The sequence below is a fragment of the Canis lupus genome, chromosome 38, assembly GCF_011100685.1.
Source record: "Canis lupus familiaris isolate Mischka breed German Shepherd chromosome 38, alternate assembly UU_Cfam_GSD_1.0, whole genome shotgun sequence".
NCBI classification, from domain to species: Eukaryota; Metazoa; Chordata; class Mammalia; order Carnivora; family Canidae; genus Canis; species Canis lupus.
In genome coordinates this window covers 13,617,642-13,644,492 of record NC_049259.1, presented here as the reverse complement: position 1 = coordinate 13,644,492, position 26,851 = coordinate 13,617,642, and the positions used below count along the sequence as shown (strand labels likewise).

General features: G+C 34.4%; 1 protein-coding gene across 3 annotated transcripts in view; it reads right to left on the bottom strand.

The window, feature by feature from the left end:
• The window catches only part of SPATA17 (spermatogenesis associated 17), a 207,856-nt gene that overhangs the window by 112,727 nt on the left and 68,278 nt on the right, over positions 1–26,851 (bottom strand). For all 3 annotated transcript variants that reach the window (XM_038586160.1, XM_038586158.1, XM_038586159.1), the window contains exon 6: positions 21,617–21,740. In XM_038586160.1, the coding sequence (XP_038442088.1) occupies positions 21,617–21,740 (124 nt within the window). The remainder of the gene's footprint in view (positions 1–21,616; positions 21,741–26,851) is intronic.

The window sequence follows — 26,851 nt, the reverse complement described above, 5'->3', positions numbered from 1 at the left end:
ATAGTAAAATACATATAATTTAACTAGATTATAATTTATCAGTTAAAAATATCTATCTACTTGAATAAGTGCTACCAGCCATTAACTTTACCCCATTAGAAATCTTCTTTGGTCTCCTTCCACATTTGCATGCACATGTATACATAGGCTAGATGGGAAATGCAAATAGATCAGTAGACATGATAGCTTTCTTAAATTATATTTTGCAACCTATATGGAGACCTCCTCATGTGTATTCTCTTTGCAATTTAAATCAAATATAGGTAGAAAATATATTTTAATTGAATTTAAAATGTATCATTTAAAATCTTCAAGGTGTCAGTTATTTTAGAAATTAATTTAATACATTTGCTAACTTAGCATCAATGAAAACAGTCCAGCCCTCCCTTCATCCCTACCTGCAAGCAAATACCCTACTTATTTATATTGATATAGAATGCATTTACTATTGCTTCTTTAAGTAAATAAAACCACCTTAACTTACTATTGTCTCAATTGCTACATTTCATAATTTGTAAGCCACTTGTGAATAATGGTTTGTTGTCGATTTTTAAAAATATTACTATGAGTCACAAAAGACAAAGTTAATCCTAAGGGACCATGACATATTTTTCAGTTTTCACATTTTTCACAACTTAGAAGGGCTACTGCCAAGCTAGCTTTTGGGACTTCATTTTCTGCAATAATTTTCTAGAGTGACCAACACTATGGGGAAATCTGTGCTAACTGTTTAAAAAAAAAAAAAAAAAGCCTACAACTGAGTTATTTGCAGTACTGTCATGCTAACATTCAACTCAATAAGACCCAAGAAATCTCGGGAGAGGACTCTGCTAATAGCTTCTTACTGACCTCCTTGCATCAGGCTGGGCTGCTGACTGGTGGCCCAGTGGTGAATACGGCAAATGAGGTGTGAAAGCACTGATTTTTTTTAAAGGCTATGATTCTGACTCGTCAAAAGGAGAAAAAAAAAAAAAAAGGCAATGAGTTATATAATAGATATATATTTTTCTTGAATTCCCCCCTTCAGACTTTCCATCATGGGAACTTAAGCATGACCTGGAATATTAATTATGTCAGGTTGAGCAACGAGCAAATGTACCATTTGTTACCCAGTCACCCTTAGCATTACATTAATATTTTGAACCATTCCATATTTCTAACAATCTATCAGTTGCTCTTTTCTTCTCAGGTTTTATTCTTTAGACTTATAAGTATTGTACGGGAAAGTATTTTACAAACGCAATTGGTTTCAAAACAAATGGATGGTGGATCTGGAGCATCTACTGTTTTATTTCAGGGAGAATGTTTTTATGATTGTTTTTCAGGGTGAATTTTCCACTCAGACACAGACCTTCATTTTGTAACTGCCTGGGGGAAGCTATATTCTAATTCTCCCCTCTTCTCTTTGTTATTGAGGCTTACTTTTAAAACAAGTTGCCATAAAATAGAAAGAATTTAAAACATGATTTTGTACACCTGTAATTCCCAAAGGACAATGGTTAGTCTTTGAATTTCATATTTTACCATATGAGAAAAAATAATCTCTCATAATTTGAAAGTAATGGCTCACTCAGGAATGAAGAACTAGAAAGTACATGGGATAGGTGGGAGAGTTCAAGTTTTACCTTTGCAAATGACAATAACACAGCAAACAGGAGTTGCTGATTGCCACACAAAGGAACAAAATCAGAAAGTATTTTCTTGCACCAGGATTCAGAATTTGTGAATACTGGGAGAGATACACAGTTTTAAGGAATGGGGAGTGCTGATTAAAGTATGTTCAGGATCTAAGCTCTAATCAAAATTATTTTTAAAATTAGACACTAAGTCAGCACAGAAGAGCAGTAAAGAACTCTACTAACGAGGAAAGTCAAAGTGGGCCAGAGAACTGTGAATGAAGTATTTGTGAGGGTAGGTTCTGCTGAATCAACACTGACCAACACACTTCATCATAATTATCAGGACATACTAGTGCCAGGGGATTTATAAAAATCCCACTCAGCAAATAATTGCCCTGCTGTTAGGAGATAGTCAGAGTGTTAACACACTGTCACAGTCCAGTGTTTAGTAAGATATTCTACATTCAATTACTCTTGCTGAGAACTAAAAGGAAACATGGTCATTTCTCACTACAGCAGTTATGCTTCCACATGCATTTCAGACAACAGTCATGTTAACCCTCAAATATAGTACCCCAGAAGGAATAAGAATTTCATGCAAACATTTGGGATTCACAAGGAAACTATTTGGTATAAAACTTATCTATATAAAGCAAGACTTAAAAAGGAAAAAAATAAAAACTATTACCAACTACACATGCTTTTCTGTTACCTCAGTTAAGAAGTTGAATTTTTTAAATGTTTTGAGTCAAAGTATAGAGTGGGGTCATGTTAAATGGAGATCTCAGAGGCAGCTGGACTTCTTTAGTTTAACAAATGATTTTTACAAATCATTTTGATATCCCAGTCATTATTATCGTATCTTAAAATATTTTCATTAAATATGGTTTAAAACATTTCATTAAATATGATTTAAAACAATGAAATTTAAATAAAATACTATCATCTATATAGTAATTCAATTCAATCAATCATAGTAATTCAATTCAAGCATCTACTAACTTAGAAACACTTTACTGGATCTAAGGTGGGTACAGACGAATAAAAAGTGATCATTCTACCAAGCCATTCTCAGTGGTTGGGGAGGGGAAGTTAGGAGAGTGATTTTGTGACTGACAATAACATAACCAGCCTGCAGGAAATAACCACTAATTATTATTATAAAGGAGGTTTACACCAGAGGCTGCAGTAAAGGTATATACATCTTTTAAAAACTCTGTGGAAAAAGTATCTGACTTTCTTCTGAAGGTAGCTATAGAATTTTGGCAATAGGGATCCCTGGGTGGCACAGCAGCTTGGCGCCTGCCTTTGGCCCAGGGCACGATCCTGGAGACCCAGGATCGAATCCCACGTCGGGCTCCCAGTGCATGGAGCCTGCTTCTCCCTCTGCCTATGTCTCTGCCTCTCTTCTTTCTCTCATTCTGTGTGACTATCATAAATAAGTTTTAAAAAAAATTAAAAAAAAAAAAAAAGAATTTTGGCAATAAAAAGAGAAGAAAGGCATTCCAGGCTAGGAGAAGGGTAAAGATAAAGACAAATATATTTGTAGGAAAACACAGTTGTTCAGTGAATATTACATTGGTCAGTTTAAACATGAGGCTATTGTCAGAGATGAGCTTATAAAGGTAAATTGGGGCCAAACTCTAGAAGGCTGCAAATTATACTTTAATCTGCATAAAATAGGAATCTATTGATTTTCATATTCTGCTTTAGAAGGTAAACTCAGGAAGAAGTCTGAAGCAGGCCCTACTCGGGCACAAAGCCTACAAAAACAACTCCATGAAAACACAGGTGAAAACCACAATTCAAAGAGACAGAACAAACGTCAGAACCAGACTCAGATATGGCAGGCACATTGCAATTATCAAAACAGAAATTTAAAACAACTATGACTAATATGTTAAGGGATCTAGTGGATAAAGTAGACAGTAGGCAAGAACAGGTAGGCAATGAAAACAGAGGCATGGAATTTCTAAGAAATAAAAAGAAATGTGAGGGAATCAAAAACATGATAATAGAAATAAAGATTGCTTTTGATGGATTTATTTGTAGACAGGACGTGGCTGATTAAAGAACCTCTGAATGTTCTTCAGAGAACAGAAACTTCCAAAATGGAAAGGCAAAGAAAAAAACATCTGATAAAAATAGAATAGGGGTGCCTGGGTGGTACAGTCGGTTAAACACCCAAATCTAGGTTTTTGGCTCAGGTCTTGATCTTACAGTGTGGGATCGAGCCCCAAGTTAGGCTCTGCACTCAGCATGTAGTCTGCTTGAAATTCTGTCTTCCTCTCCCTTTGCCCCTTCCATTCTAGTTCTCTATCTCTTTTTTTTTTTTCTAAGATTTCATTTCTTTATTCATGAGAGGCAGAGAGAGAGAGGCAGAGACACAGGCAGAGGAAGAAGCAGGCTCCATGCAGGAAGCCTGACGTGCGACTTGATCCCAGGACCCCGGGATCAAGCCCTGGGCTGAAGGCAGGCGCTAAACTGCTGAGCTACCCAGGCTGCGCTCTATCTCTCTTTCTCAAATAAAAATACATAAATGTTAAAAATATATAACAGAATACCCAAGAAAGGCAGGACAACTACAAAAGGTATATATACTCATAATGGGAACACCCAGAAGAAGGAAGAGAGAAAGGAACAGAAGACATTTTTGAAGTAATAATGACTGAAGATTTCTCCCAAATTAATATTGGACACCAAACCAAACCATATATCCAGGAAGCCCAGAGAACACCAGGTAAAATAAATAACAAAAAACACACAAGCATATACAGAGGCATATCATATTCAAACGTCAAAGAATCAAAGATAAGAATATCCTGTGAGAGGCTGAGGTGACAAACACCTTACCTTTAGAGGAGCGAAGATAAGAATTTCGTCTAACTCTTCCTCAGAAACCATGCAAGCAAGACAAGACGCTCAGAGTGAACCCTAATGTAAACTACAAACTTTGCGTAATAATGATATATGGGATGTAAAAAATATATGGCAACACCCTTGCCAAATTTGTTATGAACCCAAAGTTGCTCAAATTTTTAAAAGCCTATAAAAATAGTTAAGCACTTGCTTAGTATATAACACAACAATTCCATTCCTGGGAATCTATACCAGAGAGGTGAAAAAACATGGAACAGTGCATATCTCAATACCTGGCTCAGAATAGACAATCAATCTATGCTTATGTGAATAAGTGATATAGACCCAAAGTCTGTAAAGGAGGTGAAGACTGCTTACTGAAAGGTAAGAAGAAAGAACAGTGGAAAAAGAAGAATGACATGGACAGGGAGCATTCTATAGAAACAGAATCTGAAGAACATAGAGAATGTGGACTTACAGAAAAACTTGGGCTTAAAAAAACAAAAAAACAAACAAACAAAACAAAACAAAAAAAAACCTTGGGCTTAGAACCCCAGCAGAGAAGGTAAAAAGAGGAGCAGTTATGCAGGAATATTACTACCTGTTTTGGAGTTAGAATTGAGCTTCCCAAAATTCCAGGTTGAAAGGTCCAGTGTATAGTTGTAATATAGTAGGTCTGGAACTTGGGAAAGCGGTCACAGTTAACGACTGGAGTGTTTTCTGAATAAAAATAGCAGACGGTCTGAAAATGGATGGGGTCACGGAAGGATAGCATGTAGGGAATTCAGGGGAACAGTCTTAGGAGTGTGTACATATAAAAAAATAAGTGGGAGAAGAGAAGTCCATGAAGGACACTCAAAAGAGCAAACAGTGAGGGAGGAGAGGCAGCACACAAGGGAGAAGATGGTTTCATGAAAGAGGTCAGCAGTGTCAGAAGCTCAGGAAAGGTGGAACAGCATGAGGACAAAGAATGCACAACTGGCATGGTAATTAGAAGGTGACAGGTGACCTCCACAGAAGCAAATTGTGTTCTTGTGGCACAAATCACATCATAATTCACTGAATGTGAGGAAAGAAAAAGAAGTGGAGACTGATTCGAGTCTTCTAAAATATAGCAATATTATGATGAGTCAGAGAATCTTGGGACCCAGAGAACATTTCTCCCCCTCAGTCAAGGTTTCCCTTTAACTATATTGTATTTTGAAAGAGTATCTGAGAGAAGATTCCACGTAAAAGACTTTGGGAAATCTTCCCCACTAAACCTTTCCTGTATCTTTTTCTCTGTAAATGTCAAGTCACTATTCTTCTGATCCCTACAAGGACTGGATGAAAGTTGCTTATGTTCTTAGGAAATCTTTCTAGGCCTGTTCCTTTCCCTAACACTTAGCAACCCCCCTACCACTCCCCCCAATACAGCTTGATTTACCTACCCCCCTCCTCTATCTGCTACCTTGGCACTCTCTCCAGATTTGGCCTGGATTCCTGATTTTCCATTTGAGTTATATTGTTGACAGCTTATAAGTAATTATTTCTTTATAAATGAGCATTGGTATATACACCCATACTGAGAACAGACCATTCTGTGGGGTTAGGATGGCTGGTAGTTGGACAATATGAAAGAAGAGAAGGGATGTTATCTGGTGTGTATGGTGAGTGAGGGTGTTCCCAGAAAACAGGAAGATGTTCAAAGGAACAGAAACCTTAAAGAACTTTGATATTAAAGAACTATAAATAGTCCTATATAATATCACAGTAAAGACACACACTGAGCACTATTGAATAAATATTGAAGAAGACTGAGAAGAAATGACCAAATAATAGAAGAAAAGGCTGACCATTGTGTCACCAAGGCCAAAGGAAGTTCCAACACCACAAGTTTGATGAGCAATGTGCAAATCTCCCGGAATCCTGTGGATTTATAGTTAGGAGATTCCTGGGTGACCTTAGCAAGAGTTATTCTGAATAGAGCAGTGAGATTGGACACCCAGTTAGTTTCACATTGATCTAACAACTCCCTATTGCGATGCCTCTAACACACAATTTCTACACATTCTGTGCTGGCTTATTATACATACTAATGAAGTCTGAATGATCTAAGAAAATAGTAAGGCATGTTTTTATGACCATCACCCACCCCAAATCTTCCATTATATACCACCCCTCTCCCCCACTGGAAACCTACTATTTTCTCTTGCTCAGTTCTTCCACAGATGATTTAATTTGAAAATGATTTCATGGTTTGGGGTTCAAAGATGACTCTCAAGACAATTAATTGTTCAAAGAAAAACACTTAGCATCTCAGAAACAGGCAACAGAATTGAAAATTTTCTTTTGTTAAAGAAAATGTACCAACAGAATGGAGCACTTGTCAAACTTTATTCCCAATGTTATCCGGGGCCCTGCAAGAAACTGATTTCCCAAGAGTCTTTGAAGAAAGATTTCTTAAGCAAACAGGAGGAAGCCATTTTATGTTTTATCAAAGTATAGGATTGACTGCCTCATGGGGAAATGCTCTGCTGCTTTAATCTGGTTGGCTGCAATCTTGTGACCAGATCTCAAAGACCACCTCGTTTTTAGACTACTGTGCTTTCACACAGTCTTGTTCTGTAGACCTGTGGCTTCCTGTATGAAAATTATTAATTAGTACCTATTAGGTACAGATTATACCTGCCACTTGGTGATAATTGAGCAGAGTCTTTAGTATTTTTGTACTTTTTGGTGTTATCCTTCAATAAAGTTTTATTTTATCTTATTTAGGTTATCTTTTGCTTTCTTAATTTTGTTTTAACCTCCTTGGTGGTAGGAAGCCCAGAAAATGCCACTATGTTTCACAACCCTATTATCTTTTATCTCAACTCAAATGTAAGTCACTCTAGTGGTAACACAATTTGGCCACAAACATAATTAGAAGGAATGTAATTTAATTGAAGAAAGTTGGCCAACATAATATTTTGATCAGAAAAAAACTGATCTGACCTAAAATGAATAATAGTCTTGTCTCTGGCTTTTTCAGTATACTACTAGGTATTTCACAAGTTTTAAAGATTTTTTTTTAAAAAGACTTTATTTATTTACTCATGAGAGACAGAGAGAGAGAGAGACAGAGACAGAGACAGAGACAGAGACAGAGACACACACAGAGGGAGAAGCAGGCTCCATGCAGGGAGCCTGATGTGGGACTCGGACTCGATCCAGGGTCGCCAGAATCATGCCCGGGATCGAAGGCGGCGCCAAACCGCTGAACCACCCGGTCTGGCTATTTCACAAGTTTTTATGTGAGCTTTTTTTTTTTTTTTCATTTCATTCCTCATTTCAAAAATATGAGAAAATAATCCCTCTCTTGTACTTTTTAATCCATTAATTGACTTTCAGTATATATATTGTGCAAATGAAAATAAAGAATAGACACAGCAACTTAAATTTCTCTACCAATAAGAGATGATTGGATTAAAGAACTATTTATCTATTTGCTTTTTTTGTCAAATTGCTCATGCCCAAATAATTGTCTGCCAAATTAATCCCAGCTCTCTTTTATATTGTCTAGTACACCTGTCCTCAACTACACTGCTCCTTTCCTCAATACTTCTGATCCCTGGCCCATAATCCTTTCAACCTTGCCCTGTGGAACGCCCCTACCATCTAAGCTAAACAACTTTTCTTTGCCCCAAAACTTTTCAATAAATATATTCTCTACTTATTTATTTGCTTATTTATTTATTTTATATAACTGAAGCTTCCTTCACCTCTAGAACCACTTCCCTTGCAGATCTACTGAACAAAGCATTTTAGTACTCCCTGTATCACAGTGACTAAAGAGAGATTAGCATTTTCTTAGTTACTGAATGTCATTCTCAAACCAGTACTCCTCCATCTTCTTGCAATCTAAATATGCAACCTTTGTCGCTCCTTGTGATTATCATACACAGACTCGCTGGTCATTTACCCATATTCATGATACCCTTTGGCACTTAGTTCAGTCTTCCTTTCTACTATGTGCTCTAGGATAACATCTGGGCGATTTCATGTATAGGTAGGTAGCCCATCTCTACAGTTTAGCCTCATAGTTCTTTAACTCCTTTAACTTCACTGACCCTCACCTTTACACATTACTAGTTAGAGCAAGAGAGAATGACAAAAACATTATATTCTTATAGATATTTCTTCATCTCAAATCACAGAATTACAAAACAATGTGTATCCAATGTGTTGAATAGGATGTCTGTGGGTTTCAGATTTTCAGCTGATACCTCAAAAATGAAAATGCTTTTTAAAAGATTGATTGATTTATTTGGGGTGGGGTGGGGGGAGGGGGGAGAGGGAGAGAGAGAGAGACAATCTCAAGCAGACTCCTCCCTGAGCATGGAGTCCCACTCAGGGCCCAATCTCATGATCCCAAGATCTTGACCTGAGACGAAATCAAGATAAGACATTCAAATGACTGAGCCACCCACGTGCCTCAAGATGAAAATACTTAATAGATAATATAAGTACTCACCCTTCTTCCTCTGTTCATGGCTCTTTTTCAAGAAGACAAACACATTGCCCGAAAGCTATCCAGAAGTGCCCATGAGGGCTTGCTTGCCTTCCTGTGAGAGGGCCCTGCATCTTAGACTTATGCCTCCCACCCCCTGATGCTTAAAGGAACTGATAAGCTAATTCACACAGAAAACATCAAAAGCTAATAATGCTGAATATATTATCTAGTAATTATCTTTAAATAAATAGAAATTTAAAGATATGATTTCAACCATTATCCAGGAAAATAATGTGGAGCTAGGACCTTTCTCAGCCCTCTTTAAGCCATACCTTAAAGAAACCAAAGCATGGTTTTGAAGATAGCCAGATCTTAGTTTGAATTTCATATTCAAACTATCTAGTTATGTAATTTGTTTTAATCTGGGACATTAAAGAATTAAAAAAACATGTTAGCTTCCCCTTTGCCTTTTCTTTGAATATAAGATTTGCCCCTTTAAAAATCATACAGAATATATTTCACCAAATACAGGTGTCAGTTACCAAAAATTATTACATCTGTCAAAATGATTGTTTTATTTATATTTTATATTTAATTCAGAGAAGAAATAGTGAATAATTGGGGCTGAATAAAAGCTGCTTTTCTTGTTCTGAATATGAAAGTAGTATAAATCCTGTAGGACATGCATTAGAAATATGACTTTGATATTAGAAATTGGGGATATTAAAGTGACATGGTTGCTCTCCTTTATGAACTCACCTATGTTAAAGAGAAGTAGATATAATCATAATACCCATGGTAAAAATTGTATAAAGAAATGGAGGAGGGATGTCTGGGTGGCTCAGTGGTTGAGTGTCTACCTTTGGCTCAGAGTGTGATCCTGAGGTCCTGGGATTGAGTCTTGAATTCGGTTACCTGCAGGGAGCCTGCTTCTCCCTCTGCCTGTGTCTCTGCTTCTTACTCTGTGTCTTTCATGAATAAATAAATAAAATCTTAAAAAAAAAAAGACATGGAGGAAAAAAAAAGCAACAACCATGCCTAGCAAGATCAGGGAAGGCTGAACCACAATTTTAGCATTCAGATAATTGTCAACAGACAAGTTGATTTTGGCATGGGTATATAAATATTTATTTTTTAAAGATTTTATTTATTTATTCAATAGAGACAGAGAGAGAGAGAGAGAGAGAAAGAGACAGAGAGGCAGAGACACAGGCAGAGGAAGAAGCAGACTCCATGCAGGAAGCCCAATGCGGGACTCGATCCCGGGTCTCCAGGATTATACCCTAGGCTGAAGGCGGTGCTAAACTGCTGAGCCACCCAAGCTTCCCATAAATATTTATATATTTTACCATGGATAATATATATATCATATATTTTGCTATGGATAAACCAGGTAAAATAAACAATCATAATGATGTGAATTTAAGACTAATTCAAATGACCATAATTTAATGCATGCATATACAGCATAAGCATAAACAATAAATAAGAGTGAAACAAAATTATCTTAATGATTCACAATTTCAAAGATATATTAATACTGAAATTATATACAGATATATACATGTATTAATTTAAAAGGAGATGGAAAATAAAGCTGAATAAACTTAAGAGAAAAACTTGTAAATTCAACTCATTAAAAGGACTAAAAAACTATACCGGAACATTTTACACTATATAAGCACTTTGAAAATGTAACTTTTGTCTAAACTAAGAACAATCATATCCTTTTGACAAGACTTTCCTTTTACTATTAGCAACAGCTACTGAGCCCTGCAATTTATTTTAGGCCCAAGAGATATTAAGAGATTAACATTAAAGACAAATTCTGTCTCTATTCTCCTTTGTTCATACCTTCCTTCCATTTTCTCATCTTTTATTTTACTGTCTTCTGTGATATTGTATAGGTAAAATAAAAAAATTTCTTGGGTAAAATACCTCCAATTGTCAAAAGATATATAGCTAGAAATAGAAATATCAACTGACAAGACTATTTAGCAGAAAACCTGCCACTTTATACTAAAATATTTAAAGTCCTGTTTCTCACACCAAAATGAAACTTTTTTTTTTTTCTAAGTAGGCTCCACGCCTAGCATGGCTCCGAATGCGGGGCCAAACTTACAATCCTGAGATCAAGACCTGAGCTGAGATCAAGAGTGAGACGATTAACCAACTGAGTGACCCCAGGTGCTCTGAAACTAATTTTTAATATTTATTTTTAAATAAACAATTGCACTTCTTCTTTGCTTATGTTTCTTTTGTGACTGTAATACACATATAAAATATTGTACAAACCTTCTATGTCTTTTAAAATATTTGCCTACCTTATACTGCATAAAATCTCAAGGTCATAGACAATTTCTATAGTGTTGGACTATATCATAATTTACACTCAAAAGTTAAGAAATACTCATGGCTTGGGCAGCCCAGGTGGCTCAGCGGTTTAGCGCCGCCTTCGGTCCAGGGTGTGATCCTGGAGACTCAGGATCGAGTCCCATGTGGGGCTCCCTGCATGGAGCCTGCTTCTCCCTCTGCCTGTGTCTCTGTCTCTCTTTCTCTTTGTGTCTCTCATGAATAAATAAATAAAAATCTTAAAAAAAAAAAAAAAGAAATACTCATGTCCCAGTAGTGACCTAAACGATCAAATAAGCTATGTTAGTCAATGTTTGAGTACCTTGATCACTGACTTAGTTAAGAGATCATTCTAAGATAACATTTGAAAGTATAAACTCTCTCCCTGTGTCCCTAGTTTTAATAAAAAGGAATAATGTTTTTGACTGTAGGGCACAAGGGCTGGGGAAGGAGATATAAAGAAGATTAAAGGAAGAAGAAGAAATAAAGAAAGAAGATAGATTAATCCAAAGATTGAGATTTTAAAATTTGGCTACTAGCTATTCAGTTGAAATAATTCTAACATTTTCCAATCCAAAAGAGTGAATTAGATATCAAGAACATGGAGTGAGCAGAGCTTATCTACATAAAGTTATTCTTCTGGACTTGCTGAAGAGCTAAGATAAACCATGAGCTGACTGACCATCTCTACCTCTTCATTATTTATCCATTTATAACAGTATCTAATGTCTAACTGGTCTCATCCTAAAATATTTCGGAAGTGTCTTAAAATTAGAAAAGTAGTCATAATAATAGTAGGAATAGATCTTCAAATCTATGAAACTATGATAGTCCCAACTATTTCATCAGATCTATTTAGAGCAATGGTATAACTTCCTTGAATTTCTAAGTTTTAGATTTCATTGTATTATAATTAGGGATAGAAAAAGAACCACCAGAAACTCAGTCTTCTCTAATCAATGAAGAAGTTGAAAAAAATGATTACAATTAACATACCAATAACATTAATTTTATAAATACCAATAGAAATAGAATATACCAGTTAACCGTCAATTACCTTGTATTAAGTGTCCACATACAATACAATTTAAAATATGGCATGCTAGAGGTAAGTCAAGACACATGGAACTTTAAGGTAGAAAATGGAAACTATTTTCGTTATATTTTTTCTAATTGTTTTCCGACTTTTGAATTTTCTATTAAAGCTGTATTTGAAATTTCATACAAGGCTATATTTGTGTATTTGTATATATGTATATACACATATGCACAGATAAAACATACATAGGTTATATATATAGGTTATTGTTTAATACCTGTGATACCTAATAAGAACTCTCTCCATCCCATACCTAACCAATTAAAATTTTACTGGATGGAAATAATAGACCCTGATTTTGATGTCCAAAAATAAAACAGAATAGAAAACTAAAGAAAATCAGGTGCCTGGGGCAGCCTGGGTGGCTCAGTGGTTTGGCGCCTGCTTTCGGCCCAGGGTGTGATCCTGGAGACCCGGGATGAAGTCCCACATCGGGCTCCCTGCATGGAGTCTGCTTCTCCCTCTGCCGGGTCTCTGCCTCTCTCTCTCTCTCTCTCTCTCTCTCTCTGTGTGTGTCTCTCATGAATAAATAAAATTAAAAAAAAAAAAAAAGAAAAAAGAAAATCAGGTGCCTCAATTTTATAGATAGGACTAAGTGTCAAAGGTCTGAATGTTAGATTTCATATCTGATATGCAGATGACTATTCATATAAAATTGAATTAATTTAAAATAAATTAAAAGTTAATAAAAGTTAAAACTTCTTTGAACAATGTTAACACAATGTAAAAATATAGTATAACAAGAGGTGAAGTAACAGTGAAATTGATTCAACTTAATCTCCGGGGCCCTAAATTTCACAGGCTCTTTTCATAACACAAGGAGGGACCCTGACAATGTGTTCACATGATTATGTCTTTCTGTAAAACTTGTGAAAGTAAGACATGAGTTAATTCCACTGCCTCTCAAACTCTGACTTACCCTCTATCATACTTGGGTTGGTTGGCACAAGAGTGGCTATGGGCATTTTGGAGACCAAGCTAGGAAAAAGCTAAGGTGAGTATATATTTGATTTAGGTTTGATTGGATATATTTATAGACCTTTTTTCCAGTTACTTCCAAGTATACTTAAAATTGTTTAGTAATCACAATGTAGGAATAACTTTCAGTAATATTCCTGAACCCAGTGGGTAGACCCACCAGGCATCACAAATAAAGGTGCAGGACAAGAGGCTGTCTTGTAATACAAACATCCTAAACTGTCTGGCCCAGAAGTATATGGCTAGTGGAAGAGAAGTGGGGTTTTCTCAAATGGAGAATTTGATACTTTCTCATTTCCTATACAAAACAGAATATATTTCCTTTCAAAAACATACTCAATAATGCAGCATAAGCAAAAAGAAATGCATCATTTAACTTTCTTATATTAATGAAAAATTTAGATCAATGTTCCTACAAAAAGGACTTTCTCTTTTCACTCTAGAAAATATAACAAAATTATTGTTGAAGAAAGAGGTGATCAAAGAGTATGAAACCAAAATATGATGAACAAATACTATAGAGGTATCAAGCAGTCAATAAAACTACTGTTATATTTAGATTTTGAGTTGTGGTGTTCTCAAATGTTAACATTTGAAACGTGCTTAAAGTTTTTTGTTCATTAGAAAAACATATTCATCTTCCTGTATTTTCAACTTTGTACAGTTTCTTCATGAAGGTAGATCCTCAAATTGTATAAGTGTCAGGCCCCAAAACACATGAATCTGCCCTGGTCACATGCACAGGAGAGGTTTACAGTGTGTTTAGCTAAAGAACAATTTTTAAAATAACATTTAAAATGTAGTATGCTGAATAAGAAAATATATATAAGAAAAGTAGCTAAGGCACTTTTCTACCTGAGTGGTCTCTGTAAATTAATTTTTATTTTATTTTTGCTTCCATCAGTATTTTTGCCTCCATTTCTTAGATGCACGGTGGATAAATGATGGCAAGAAGAAGGGTAGGGAAGGGACTTATTTGGGAACACAAGACTTCTTTTTTAACCACTTCACTTTATCTCTTCAAAGAGTACTGACAATGGACAATAATTTTATCTCTTTCATATATTACAGGATAATAAAAACTATAATGTTAAAGAGGGAGGAAATAAAATGTAAAAGTTAATAGCTAATTCATTCGCCACACTAGTTTAGTCCTTGGCCTTTTCTGAACAGAGAATGCCAATAGTAACAAATTATGTGATGGTTTTGTGATGTGGACAGTTCACTTGGGACCAATAGCCAATGACCAAACTTGAGGACCTGCCTCTTAAACTATGGATCCAAAGATCGTAGGTCAGATCTTTATTCACTACATAGCCTTCTGGAAAGAATAAATCTGCCAAGTGTCCAGAGGAAAAATGAGTACCAAACAATAGCATTTCGATCACCAGAAAGATAATTGCTACTTTAAAGAATATTGTGGGGATAAATGTAATAAAAGTGCTTTGAGCTATTCACAGAAAGGCACCACAGAAATCTACATTTTGTTCGTTCTCTCTTGCTTCATTCACTCTTTTATATGCAGGCCCTAGTTTTTCTATTCGTCCACAAACTTATTCAAATCAATGTTCCTTTTAAGTACTAAAACATTTCAGAGAAAGGTAACTCAATGAATTGAAGGTTACTCAAGGAGCAGTACTTACTCGGAATGTTAGTGTTTTCAAGGATACCCATAAACTAGGATAAAGTCCCTTTCAGAGTTTATTTAGGTGAATCATGTGTAGCCCACCAGTGTAGACCACTGACTCAAATTTTCACTGTGCCTGCATTGTACTGAGGATGCCCAACAGCACAGAGTTTAAATCAACTAGTTATATAACCTTGAGCAAGTTGCTTCAACTTCCATACCTGCTTTCTTTAATCTGTTAACAGAAAGAGCTAGAAAGGTAATCTCTAAAGATCCCATGCCTCTGTAGTATATTCCTATGAGGGGTCCTGTCCTCTGTTAGTGTGAGTTCCTATTTTTATATTTTTCTCCATGGCAACACACAAACTACTGGGAAGTTGGCAAAAACAAATATAACATCAAACAAATATAACATCCTTCATGTAAGACTTATGATCTACTCCCACTCCCTACTTCTATAATTCTGTTTTACTGCCAGACCTTTCCAACCTAAAGAAATGTGCCATAACCAGGGAGCAGATAATGTAAGAATTAAGAATTCATTGTTGAGAATGCCGTGAGACGTAGGAAAGAAATAAGAGGAATCTAGAGTGACATAGTTAACTAGGAATACCTAATAGCAGGGATGCTAAGCAAATTGACAAAATTGCCAAGTTTTTCTTATATGTCCTTCTAATTTTCTTTATAGTGCCTTATAAGATCTACTTTCTTCCCAGATATTCCATAGAGTCATAATATACCTTAGCATCTCTGGCTCCCTTCATTACCAATCTTATGCCCATTTTGGTCTTCATACTCCAGGCATTGCCTCAGGGCTCTCTCCTCTCCTCCTATAATAACCTATTCACAGTTATTAATTTTCACAAAGCTATATTAAAGTCACCAATCTCATATAAAGAGACCCTTGTGATGAATGTTTCTAGGGTATAAAATCAGACTGTATCTGGATGCTCACCCTGAGATAAGGAAGATAAGGCTAGATAGGCAAGGTAGAGTTAGTCTGGAGGACTTCAAATGTGTAAGCTGAAAACTTTGGATTTTATCCCATGAACAACAGAGAATCTTCAGAAGACTTACTATATTTATTAATTTACAATTTTTTCACCTTACCTGAAATTTGTCTTATAAACATGCTATTCACATCGCTATGGTATCTGTATCAAGGGTATCAGTTATTTTTATTATGTTACTTTCTTTTTAAATTAAGCTACTTTCCTTCTGCATATACATGTTTTGCTATAACCTTGAAAAGAAAGTTGCTGAAACCATTTATTTCTCTCAAAAAATACAATAATTAAAGATAACATTTTATTAATATTAATTGGAGTATGGGGTCTTTTTAAAGAATCTTAAATAGCTGAAAAGCATTACCTCAGTGTCCATATAAAAACTATCCATTAAAGAAAAAAACATCAAAAACTTATTATATAAATAATGACATGAAAATTATTTCCAAAAAATGTGTACAAATTTTAATTAAATTTATAATTTTTCATTTTAGTTTTTAACTTGAATATGTATGAATTATCAAAAGCCATTGTTATTAAATAAAATACACATACTTGTAATATACTTGGTTATGAATATATTTTGTATCTACCCTTTTTTATTAATACATTGAAATAAAAAACAGGGTTATAATTTTCACTGATCAGGAAACAATGTATATAATTCTATATAATAAGCTATATTTCTAAACATTATTTATGATGTGGATTTTGAATCTTACATTTGTACCTGTAACTCTGCTGTTCTCTAGGAGGATCTGTAAAAATTCTGGCAACATTTTAGAGGCAATGTCTTCTAATGAGTCCAACAATAGGCCTTTTGCATGTATCTACCAGTAGGTGGAGCAGACAACATAATTTATTACCCAAGAACAAGGACGGGAATGAAAGTCAGTTTATTTGAAATAAAACAAATCTGCAAATGAGATTTTCTTCAAAGGAAATATGTCCTATATGTGTTAGATTTAGTTTGACTGGTTACTGAATCAAAATAAATAACTTTATTAAATAATCAATCTTTGCAGAAAGATAAATTAAATTTACAAATGGAAGCAATGTTTGCATTTTACTTATTCAAATCAACTAAAATTAGCTTTCTTTTCATAAAACTTTTACAGGGACAAAGATTTTTTGATGTGTTCATTTAATAAGGGTGCTAAACCCAATCCTGTTTTACAGGTGATGGGGTGCATAACAAATAGTATTTTCTGGGAAATATAATTGACTAATCCTATTATGTCTGTAGCAACAAATTAACCTTATTACTACTAGTAAATGGTGATTGATTATTTATGCAAATAAGTTACCATGTTCAGCTTTCTGATTGAAATAAACATATACAAAAGGTGCTTTAATATGACTTGAACTTTTTAATTAATAAAACCCTGAGGGGTCTATTAATTCACTCATTGCAACATTAGTTATTTACTTGTGTAATATCTATTAATGCTAACATATTTGCTTGCATAAAGATGAGATACTTAACATCAGTAAAAATCAGGAATAGATTTTAGAACTATTTTAAGATATATATTAGATTTGTACTAACACTGACTTTGAAATTAGGTTATCAGTATGTCAGTATATCAGCATAATAGTGCTAAAATTATTAATACATTAAGTGACACATACCTTAGTTTATTATCTATATAGGAATTCACAATATAATTGTGGCTTAGAAAATTCCTTACCTTTTTAAAAGTATTCTTTGTCTGAATTAATGTTTTATTTCTACTCATATAAGTGAAGCTATATTAGATCTATGAAAATTTAATATGAAAATTAGTATTCTACAAACTATCATTATATATCACTATAAATCACTCCTAAATTATTGAAATCACCAATAAAATAGCTCTAAAAAGGCTATTAGCATTATTCTCTTTACATATGTCAGCAAAACTTTTCCTATCCTGATGTACTTCTTATAACAATTATTTACACTTGAATATTTACTCAGTAAATTTTCAAACAACTGAACAATTTGAGAGTTAAAATTGACACAAGCCTTTAAAAACAATTCATATCTGGCTTTTATTTTGTTCTTAAATGTATATTTACTATCATTTGAAATCAAAACTCTTAAAACAAGCAATGAAATTAATCTGTAAACATCTCAGGAATGTTTTAAAATCTGCAACTTAATTTCTCCCCAATAGCCAAGTCATGCTGAGAAAATCGGTAATAATAATCAAATTGAAACATGTGTTTTTCATTTTCTGAGTCTTCCTTAGGTTAGGGAAAGTAAAGGTTTTTGTGAAAATAAAATGATAAATGGAATCAGCTAAATCATAAAAATAAATGCCTGTTAATTTCAATCAAACTACCTATATGAATTGTAATTGAAAGGTGTCAAATTTCTCTCTAGTAAAAATATTTGATTGGCATAGACTGAAATCAGAGTGAATGGTTCTGGTGGTTAAGGACCTTATATATTCATTTATATGTCCTAGTCCTGTTTCAGTATCAGATAGATTGTCAGTACTCAAAAATATGTTATTGGAATAATTGATGAATTTTATTTTATTTTATTTTATTTTTTTAAAGTTAAGATTTATATTCAAGTTATTTATTAATGTTATTGCATATCTTTGTTTAGGTTAAGGTGAATATTACATACTTTCACATGGGGAAAATGGTTTATAAACGCTACTTGTAATATCAGTTTAATATTTGCCACTTTTTATATCATAATGAAAAATACTGATTTAAAGCTAAGTGAAGAAAATCTGGTAGTTATAAGACATTTGAAATTTCTAGTATCATCCCATTAGTACAACTAATCCCCTGACGAAAGTCAACAGATGAGACTAAGATGATACCACTATTCTATTTCGTTACCAAAAAAAAAAAAAAGTTTGCTTTGGGAATAAAAGTGTCTGCATAAGTTCAAAGGGTTGCCATTTTATCTCCAGTTACTTGTGGTCAAATATGAAGATAACTATGATAAAACATACCGACTTGCCAGATCCAAATGAAAATCTCTAATATTTTAATAATATTCCTGTCCAAGGAAGAGGATTTAAAAACATCATTTCCCCTCTGTTGCCCTCAGGTCTGTGAGACCTGATGTAAAATGGGGGAGGGGAATATTGGGAAAAGATAATTATAAATATTTCTAACTAATTTTGATTAATAATTAAAGGAAAGCAAAGAAAAGAAATGAGAAAATGAATGCTTCCAACGACTAAGAAAAACAGAAGAAAATGAAATTGTAGAATCTTCGTCTATCCGTGACAGGTTAAATTCTAATAATACAATTGTTATCATTTACTGAATGCTCTCTAAGGGCCAGGTAGTATTTTAAATGTATTACATCCAATCCTTAGAACATTCTTTCAAATTGTAGAGTGAAACAGACAATTCCAGGTAATCTCCTGATATTTTACCCTAAGTGGTCCAGAGAGCTTGGATGCCAACTTAGCTCGGTCTGATGTCAATGACCATACTCTTTCTGTTGTACCACACTGCCGCAAAAACAACCGTTCTATTGGATACCAAGGATTTCCAGAGACAAGGGATCACTAAACTAATGTTTATATGCATGGATATTAGCAGCAGTCTGCAAGGTATAAACAAGAAGGAAAATGGGCTAGGGCATTAACAGTTTGTATTTGTTAGCACAAACATAACTAAAACACTGGTATTATTATAAATTCGTTAAGGTCCAGGAGTCAAGTCACATGGTCAAGTTTTTGGAAATTTGTTAAACCAGGTGTTTAAATTTAAAACTGAAATGAAATCAAAATAAAGAAATAATGCATATAAAGTATCTATGATACTCTGTGGCACATGGTGAGTATTCCATGGATATTTGCTATTGCATTGTTTTTATTAGTAAAACAACTCTTTATAGACTTTCTAATGTGGAAAAAAAGAGAATGAACAAATGTTTTCATTAAGTCTGATTTCGCCATTTAAAAAATGATTTTTGATATACACTACCTATCGTTAAGTATAAGCAGCAGAAGTTGACCTCAGATTAAGAAAGATTCAAAGCAAAAAAGGGGTTCAGAGTTATCAAAATAAACAACTCTACCCAGTAATTAGAATTCTCTAAATGTGATAAAGGATATATCAGGCATAAAGGCATAAAGGATACATTTATGCCTCCCTTATTTCATCTAAATTGAAATTACTAATAACTGAAGTTAAAAAAATTCTTAATTTGTGATTTTTACCTTTAAAAAAATGTAGCCCACCAACTATACAGATAAAATTTTCACATTGCTATGGATTTACAATCAAGGCTTAAAATACCTCGACTTTTTTATTATTATTATCTTTACTCCCTAAGTATTTAGAATCTAAAAATCTCAGTTTGAGTACCAGACCTATTACTACTAGTTTTGTGTCTATATATATTACTCCCCTAATTTTCTCTGAGTTTTTTTCTTACCTGTTAAATGGAGATAACAAATAGCTCTACAAATCTAAGTAAATATTAAGATAGTCATCATTATCAAGAGTATTGTTAATTATACAACCAAATAAAAGCTAGAAGTATAGGCTTCTGTTCCAAATGTACAAGGCCAGTCCAGTACTTAATTTTTTTGAATCTGGATGCCTTTAAGCATGACATTCAGTCTCAGCTAACACCCTCCACCACCCTCCACAATGGACTGGACTTGCTGCCTATGTCTGAGACATTTGAACTAGTGGCTCTGGCTGGAACTAGAAGACTGGATTTGAAAGTGGATGAAAAAGAACAGAAACTCACAAATTGCTAGTTTCCTGCCTGAAGCGCAATTAACCAAACTACCTCGACCCCCAAAGTCATATTTTTTTTGTTTGTTCGTTTTTTTTTTTTAAGATTTTATTTATTTATTCATGAGAGACACAGAGAGAGATAGAGAGAGAGAGGCAGAAACACAGGGAGAGGGAGAAGCAACTCCATACAGGGAGCCGGACGTCGGACTTGATCCCGGGTCTCCAGGATCACGCCCTGGGCCTGTTCTGTACCAAACCTGGGCCCAAGAAATAACCATATTTCTCTGGGAGCAGAATATTCTAAACAACGATGTACTTTTTTTTTTTTTTTTTTTTTTTTAGCAACTATGACAAGATCCGAGGCCCTAAAATTTTACCTTTTAGAAGAAAAGAATTCTAAAGACTCCAAATTCCACATTTGTATCTCAATATGAGGATGTAATCACTGAAGCAGTTTTGTTCAAAGCTTTACTGGAAAACGGGCATCGAAATTTAGAAAGGGTGCAGGAAAGGTTTTAATCTCAAATAAAACAGGAAAGTGACCTCGGTTTAGTAACTTCTGAGTTCTTGATCAATTCGCAAAGCAGTAAGCCACTCAGAACGGGTTTGAAAAGCGAGGTTGCGGCCTTCGTGTTGTGTTATCACAGAGGCAGATCACCCTGCTGACTTGCACCTTTCTGCCAGCGTCAAGGCGCCTGCCTCTATGAAGCTGCTGTCACAGACGAGTCATGGTGTCTGCATGCACCTACACACAAGCACGGAATTGAACTCGAAGTAGTGTCTTTGTGATATCTTTTCAACAAGTCATGTCCCATTCAGCCTGCTACTTTATCTTTGTCAGGCTGGGGGCCCAAGTGGTTTACGGGAGCTGTCAGGGGCAGGTAGACCAACCTGCTTCGTGCTGAGGAGGTAATGCATCTTTCGGGCTTGGTAATCTCTTTTCTTCTCCTCCCTTTCGAGGTCGGCCTTCTTCTCTTCTCTTTCTTTCATCTCTGCAAACTCCTCGAGTGCCTCCCTGCATCAAAACAATCAGCCGTTATTTATGATACTAAAAATCTGCTAACATTTTCACTCTTCCACTGATGATAATCAAGTAAGTTTTTGAGGGGCTACCATCATCCACATCCATCAAAATCAGCGGTGTAATCGATCTTACCTGCACATTCCACTGAATCTTTGCAATCTTTAAAAAGCATTTAAGTGATTTTTCGGTGGCTAAAGATTTTAAATCAAATATCTACCTATTCTAATTAATTCAACAGCTGAGGAAATATATCAAGTGCAAAGTAAGTGAACAACTCCATTACCATTTTCTTTGGTTGAAGATGAGCTATTTTGGACATACCCAAATGTCCCAAGAAAACGGCTGAGCTACTAATTTCCTTTAAATTTTGATTTTGTATTAACAAATCTCTGATCATTTATTCTGTATACTAACTAATGGGCTAATTTTGAAAGTGGGATGGGTATATATATATATATATATATATATATATATATATATAATCAAAGAAGTATATATATGTATACTTAATGAAGTATATATAAGTATATATATATACACTTAATGAAGTATATATATAAGTATATATATATACTTAATGTAAGTTTATTTCAGTTAACACTTTAAAAAATACCAACATGATTACATATATTATCTTGCACTTGCAAGATTTTATTCAATTATATAGATAATTTTAAAGAAAGCTAAACTAGGTGAATAAGTTCCTGGCTTTCTAGGTGTGAATAAATTTCACTGAAGTCATGAAAATTGCATCATTTATGAGTGTGTATCTAAGACATTTAAACAAAAAATAAATTTTTAAAATACACTATGTGAAAAATGCCTGATAAATAGAAGAAATTATCAAATATAGAAAAAAATCTTTTATTTTTCACAGAACACATTTACTATTCATGTTAAAATAATGTTTTGAAATTATTGTTATTCTTCTTTAATGATATATATGTAACCTAGTGTCCAGTTCTTTAAGTAAAATTTTAAGTCATCTGAGCATTTACCATAAAGATATCAAGGAAAAGGAGATGGAAAGATTCAAAAAAAAAAAAAAAAAAAAAGAGATTCTCATTTCTACTTTCATGTCTAGAAATATTTTTGTTGTGATTTTCTGTTAAAGGCTACTAATACAATACTTCATACAAGGTTACTTATGAAACACACTGACGTTTAAAAATCACCATGCTATGCTATTGCAGCAGAGCAATTTTTTTCAACATAAGATTAAATTGCAAAATAAATGAATTACTTGGAGTGGCATGGCCCTCATTTTGCCACCCTTCTCTTGAAAATTGCTTATTAATATGAAAAAAGGAGTCAGAAAATAGCCTGTTTTACTTTATGCATAGTATTTTGGGGGCTTCTGCGCCCACAGAGCTGGGCTAGCTGCACGTTTAGATTGTGTTGGCAAGCTGGTACAATGACCTTTCTGACCTGCATCTCAAGGCTATTATTAATCGCTAAGTAACCTGGTAAAGCCAAACAAATTTGTTTCCATTGAAAGGATCTCTATCTGTGTCTGAGAATTTGTTCTGTACCAAACAAACCTCATTAACTGTGTCCATTTTTGACAAAGAACCAGGAGTTAGAAGGACTGGTGACCTTTCTTTGTCCTTAAGGTACAAATTTCAAGGCAGTTACATATGAATAAATGAGAATTTTTACCAGGAAAAATAACAATCACAGGTTATATTAAAAAACTAAATATACTATTAATTTTCATCTTCCCTTTTAATCTTATGTACAAATATTTCTTCGATAATTCCTCTTATAAGTCTTTAAGATAATTTAAAAGAACCGATGAACTGCCTCTACAAGGATAATTACTCAGATATGCATGTATGCAATTTTATGTCATTCTAAAGATAAGCACAGTAATTTTCCAAGCAATCACAAAAATAAAAAAAAAAATCTACAAAGAAGTTTGTATCTATAAATGATTTAATGAATAAGAAGAGATCTTACATAAGAAAAAAGTACCCAATATAATTAAACACACACATGCACAGGTAAGGTGCAAAGAAGTAATAGGACTTGGATGCAAAAATCAGAAGTGTAAATTATTTGATGTCATAAAAACAGTCCATCTTCTGGATATGGAAATGTAAAATAAAAACAGTGTGTACCTAGGGAGCTTGACAAGGAAAGCTAAAACTGAGAGATATGTAAAAGAATGTCAGCTTCCAGTATATGAATAAAGTGCACTATAAACCCAGAAGGAACTGAGAAGCCCTAAAAATAAATCCAAGAAATTTGACAAAACATTAGAAAAACGAATCTCAAAACATAAAAGTAATTAATTTAATAAATTTATACAATTTTTGAAAAAAATCAATCTTATGTTCCTGATTTATTGCCATACTTGAGACTGTACAGATATATTGAACACCACAGTTATACTCATGTCAAATAGTCTTTGTTTAATGACCAAGTAGGAAGAGCTGAATAAATTGTTATCCTGATATACAAGTTTTTGTTACATCAATAGCAATGAAGATATGTCTCAGTGTAAAGGATGTAATAAAAAATTATGATCCCATTAAGGATTAAAGGGTGAAAACTATTCTAACTAGGTTTTTTTTATAAAATTATAAAAATTATTGTTTTTTTTTATCCAGGGATTTTTTTTCTAATGCAGTGCTTTTAAAACACTTAAACTTTTTCTCAAATAATTCCAGGTTGTTTTCATAAATTTTTTTTCATTTCAGGCAGATATATTGTCTTATTTCTATCCTTAAAAAACAATCCTATGACATATATGGAAGGGATGCTACTAATTACACTATTTTACAAATATGGTAACACATAATGAGATGAAATGACGTACTCTGAATAACAAATCAGTTAATAGTAGAAATGGAATTAGAATCCTTAGATTTACAGATTCTCTAATTGCAGGCTGTAGTCATCCTGATATAAGAAATACTATGCAGAAGATATTTTTTATTGAATTAACCACATACATTTTCTTTTATTTTATGGTCCTGTTTTCTATTGTATACCTAACGAAACTTGGGTAGGTCCTAGGACTTCCTGTATCAAGTTTCATATATATAAAATGTATTTGGTGAGATTAGTTTAAAAATAAAGGTAAAAATTACTGAAACTTTTATAAAGTCTTAAATATTTGAATATATTTACAATGATAAAATATTTACATATTTTAATTATGATAGGAATAATAAAAATAATAATAGCCACATGGAAGCAATACAGTGAATGGGTTCACAGGCATAAACTATGAAATGACACCTGATTATAAACTCTCTGCTGTGCTCTGCACTACTGTTTGATATCTAAGTCTCAACATCCTCATCTATAAAATGTAAATAGTATAGAGTTTTCTTCGTCAAGCTATTGTGAGGAACAAATATATTAATCTACGTAAAGTATTCAGAGGGGGGCTGGCACACAGGAAGGCACTACATGGGTGTTTACCATATATTGAATTTTCACTCTAAGCTATGTTCTAGGCTACTTGCTTTATCAACTCAACTGGATACCAATCTTTTATACTGTCTCAGATTCCCTCAGTGATCTCTTCTTTTCTCTCTCCTGATCAGTGTGCAATTTTTAGGTGAAATCATGAAGCAAACCATGGAATTTGGTTTTTCTAAGAGGCACAGAGGCATGGGGTAAACCTTGACTGGTGGGAAACAGGACATGGAAGAGAGCTATGCAAATAAATTTCCCTTTTTTCTGTCTTCTGTGCACTGCTGAGAGTTCTCCTAGCAAACCTGTGCATTGGTTAATGGATAATGCAGCGTGTACCTGCTATACCTTGTTGAGTCACTATGGGACCCTAGACGAAGTGGTGGCCAGGGCTGCAGGAGCTCATGGTATCACATTCCTCCTTACAGGATCAATGCATGAGTACTGGCAGTAGACAGTTTATAGCTGTATGCCACCGGAGAAAATCAGCTGCCCGGTCTCAGGTTTTGTCACTCTCTCTCTCCAGCCTGCATCCAGTGGCTGGTGACTGAGGGAATGTACAGACCCAGAGCCTTCCTCACTTTGGGTCCACTCTAAAGACCTATCCAGGGGTACCGGGGTGGCTCAGTGGTTGAGCGTCTGCCTTTGGTTCAGGCCGTGATCCCAGGTTCCTGGGATTGAGTCCTGCACTGGGCTCTCCACAGAAAGCCTGCTTCTCCCTCTGCCTGTGTCTCTGCCTCTCTCTGTGTCTCTCATGAATAAATAAATAAAATATTAAAAAAAAAAAAAAAGACCCATCCAAATCCTAAGCTTCCTGAGACTGGCTGAGACTTCTGATGTGGTTCAATTTCTCCGCCACTTTACAGGTGTTATTCTTCACATGCTCCCCAATACAGTCCTGCACCAAATCATTGCACTCAGAGTCTGCTTCAATCTTTGATGCTTCACTCCCTTTTTTTTTCTTTATACTAATACTCAGGGCAGTGAGGATGAAATATTATCAGTTTAATAAAGTATCATCAGCTTAATAAATACAGTATTATCAGTTTAATCCTACACTTACATTTCATTTCCAAGAAGTTCCTGGTTAAAACATACACATTACCACTTTTAATCCTTTCACAATCCAGTGAGGTAAATATTATCACTCCCATTTTATAGATTAAGAAATGAAGAATCACAGAGGTTAAATTTCTGACCAAACCCCCAAACTAGAAGGTGAGAGTTAGAACCTGAATATAGGTTTCACACCAAAATTTATGGCTTTATGCACAATACTATACTCCTATCACACATTTTGCCCAAATCCCATACAGCTGATTCTTGAACAACATAGGTCCACTTGTATGCAGATTGTTTTTAATAAATACTTTTCCCTCCTTACAATTTTAATAACATTTTCTTTTCGGGGTGCATGGTGGCACAATCAGCTGAGTGTTAGATTCTCGATTTTGGCTCACATCTGATCTCAGGGATCCTGGGATTGATTCCACATTCAGCTCCGAGCTCAGTGGGGAGTCTGCTTGGGTTTCTCGCTCCCTTTCTCTCTCCCTTTTCTTCTGTCCCTCCCCTCATACTCTCTCTGAAATAAATCTTTAAAAAAGTAACATTTTCCTTTCCCTACCTTACTTCATTATAAGAATACAGAATATATACACATACCATGCAAATATGCT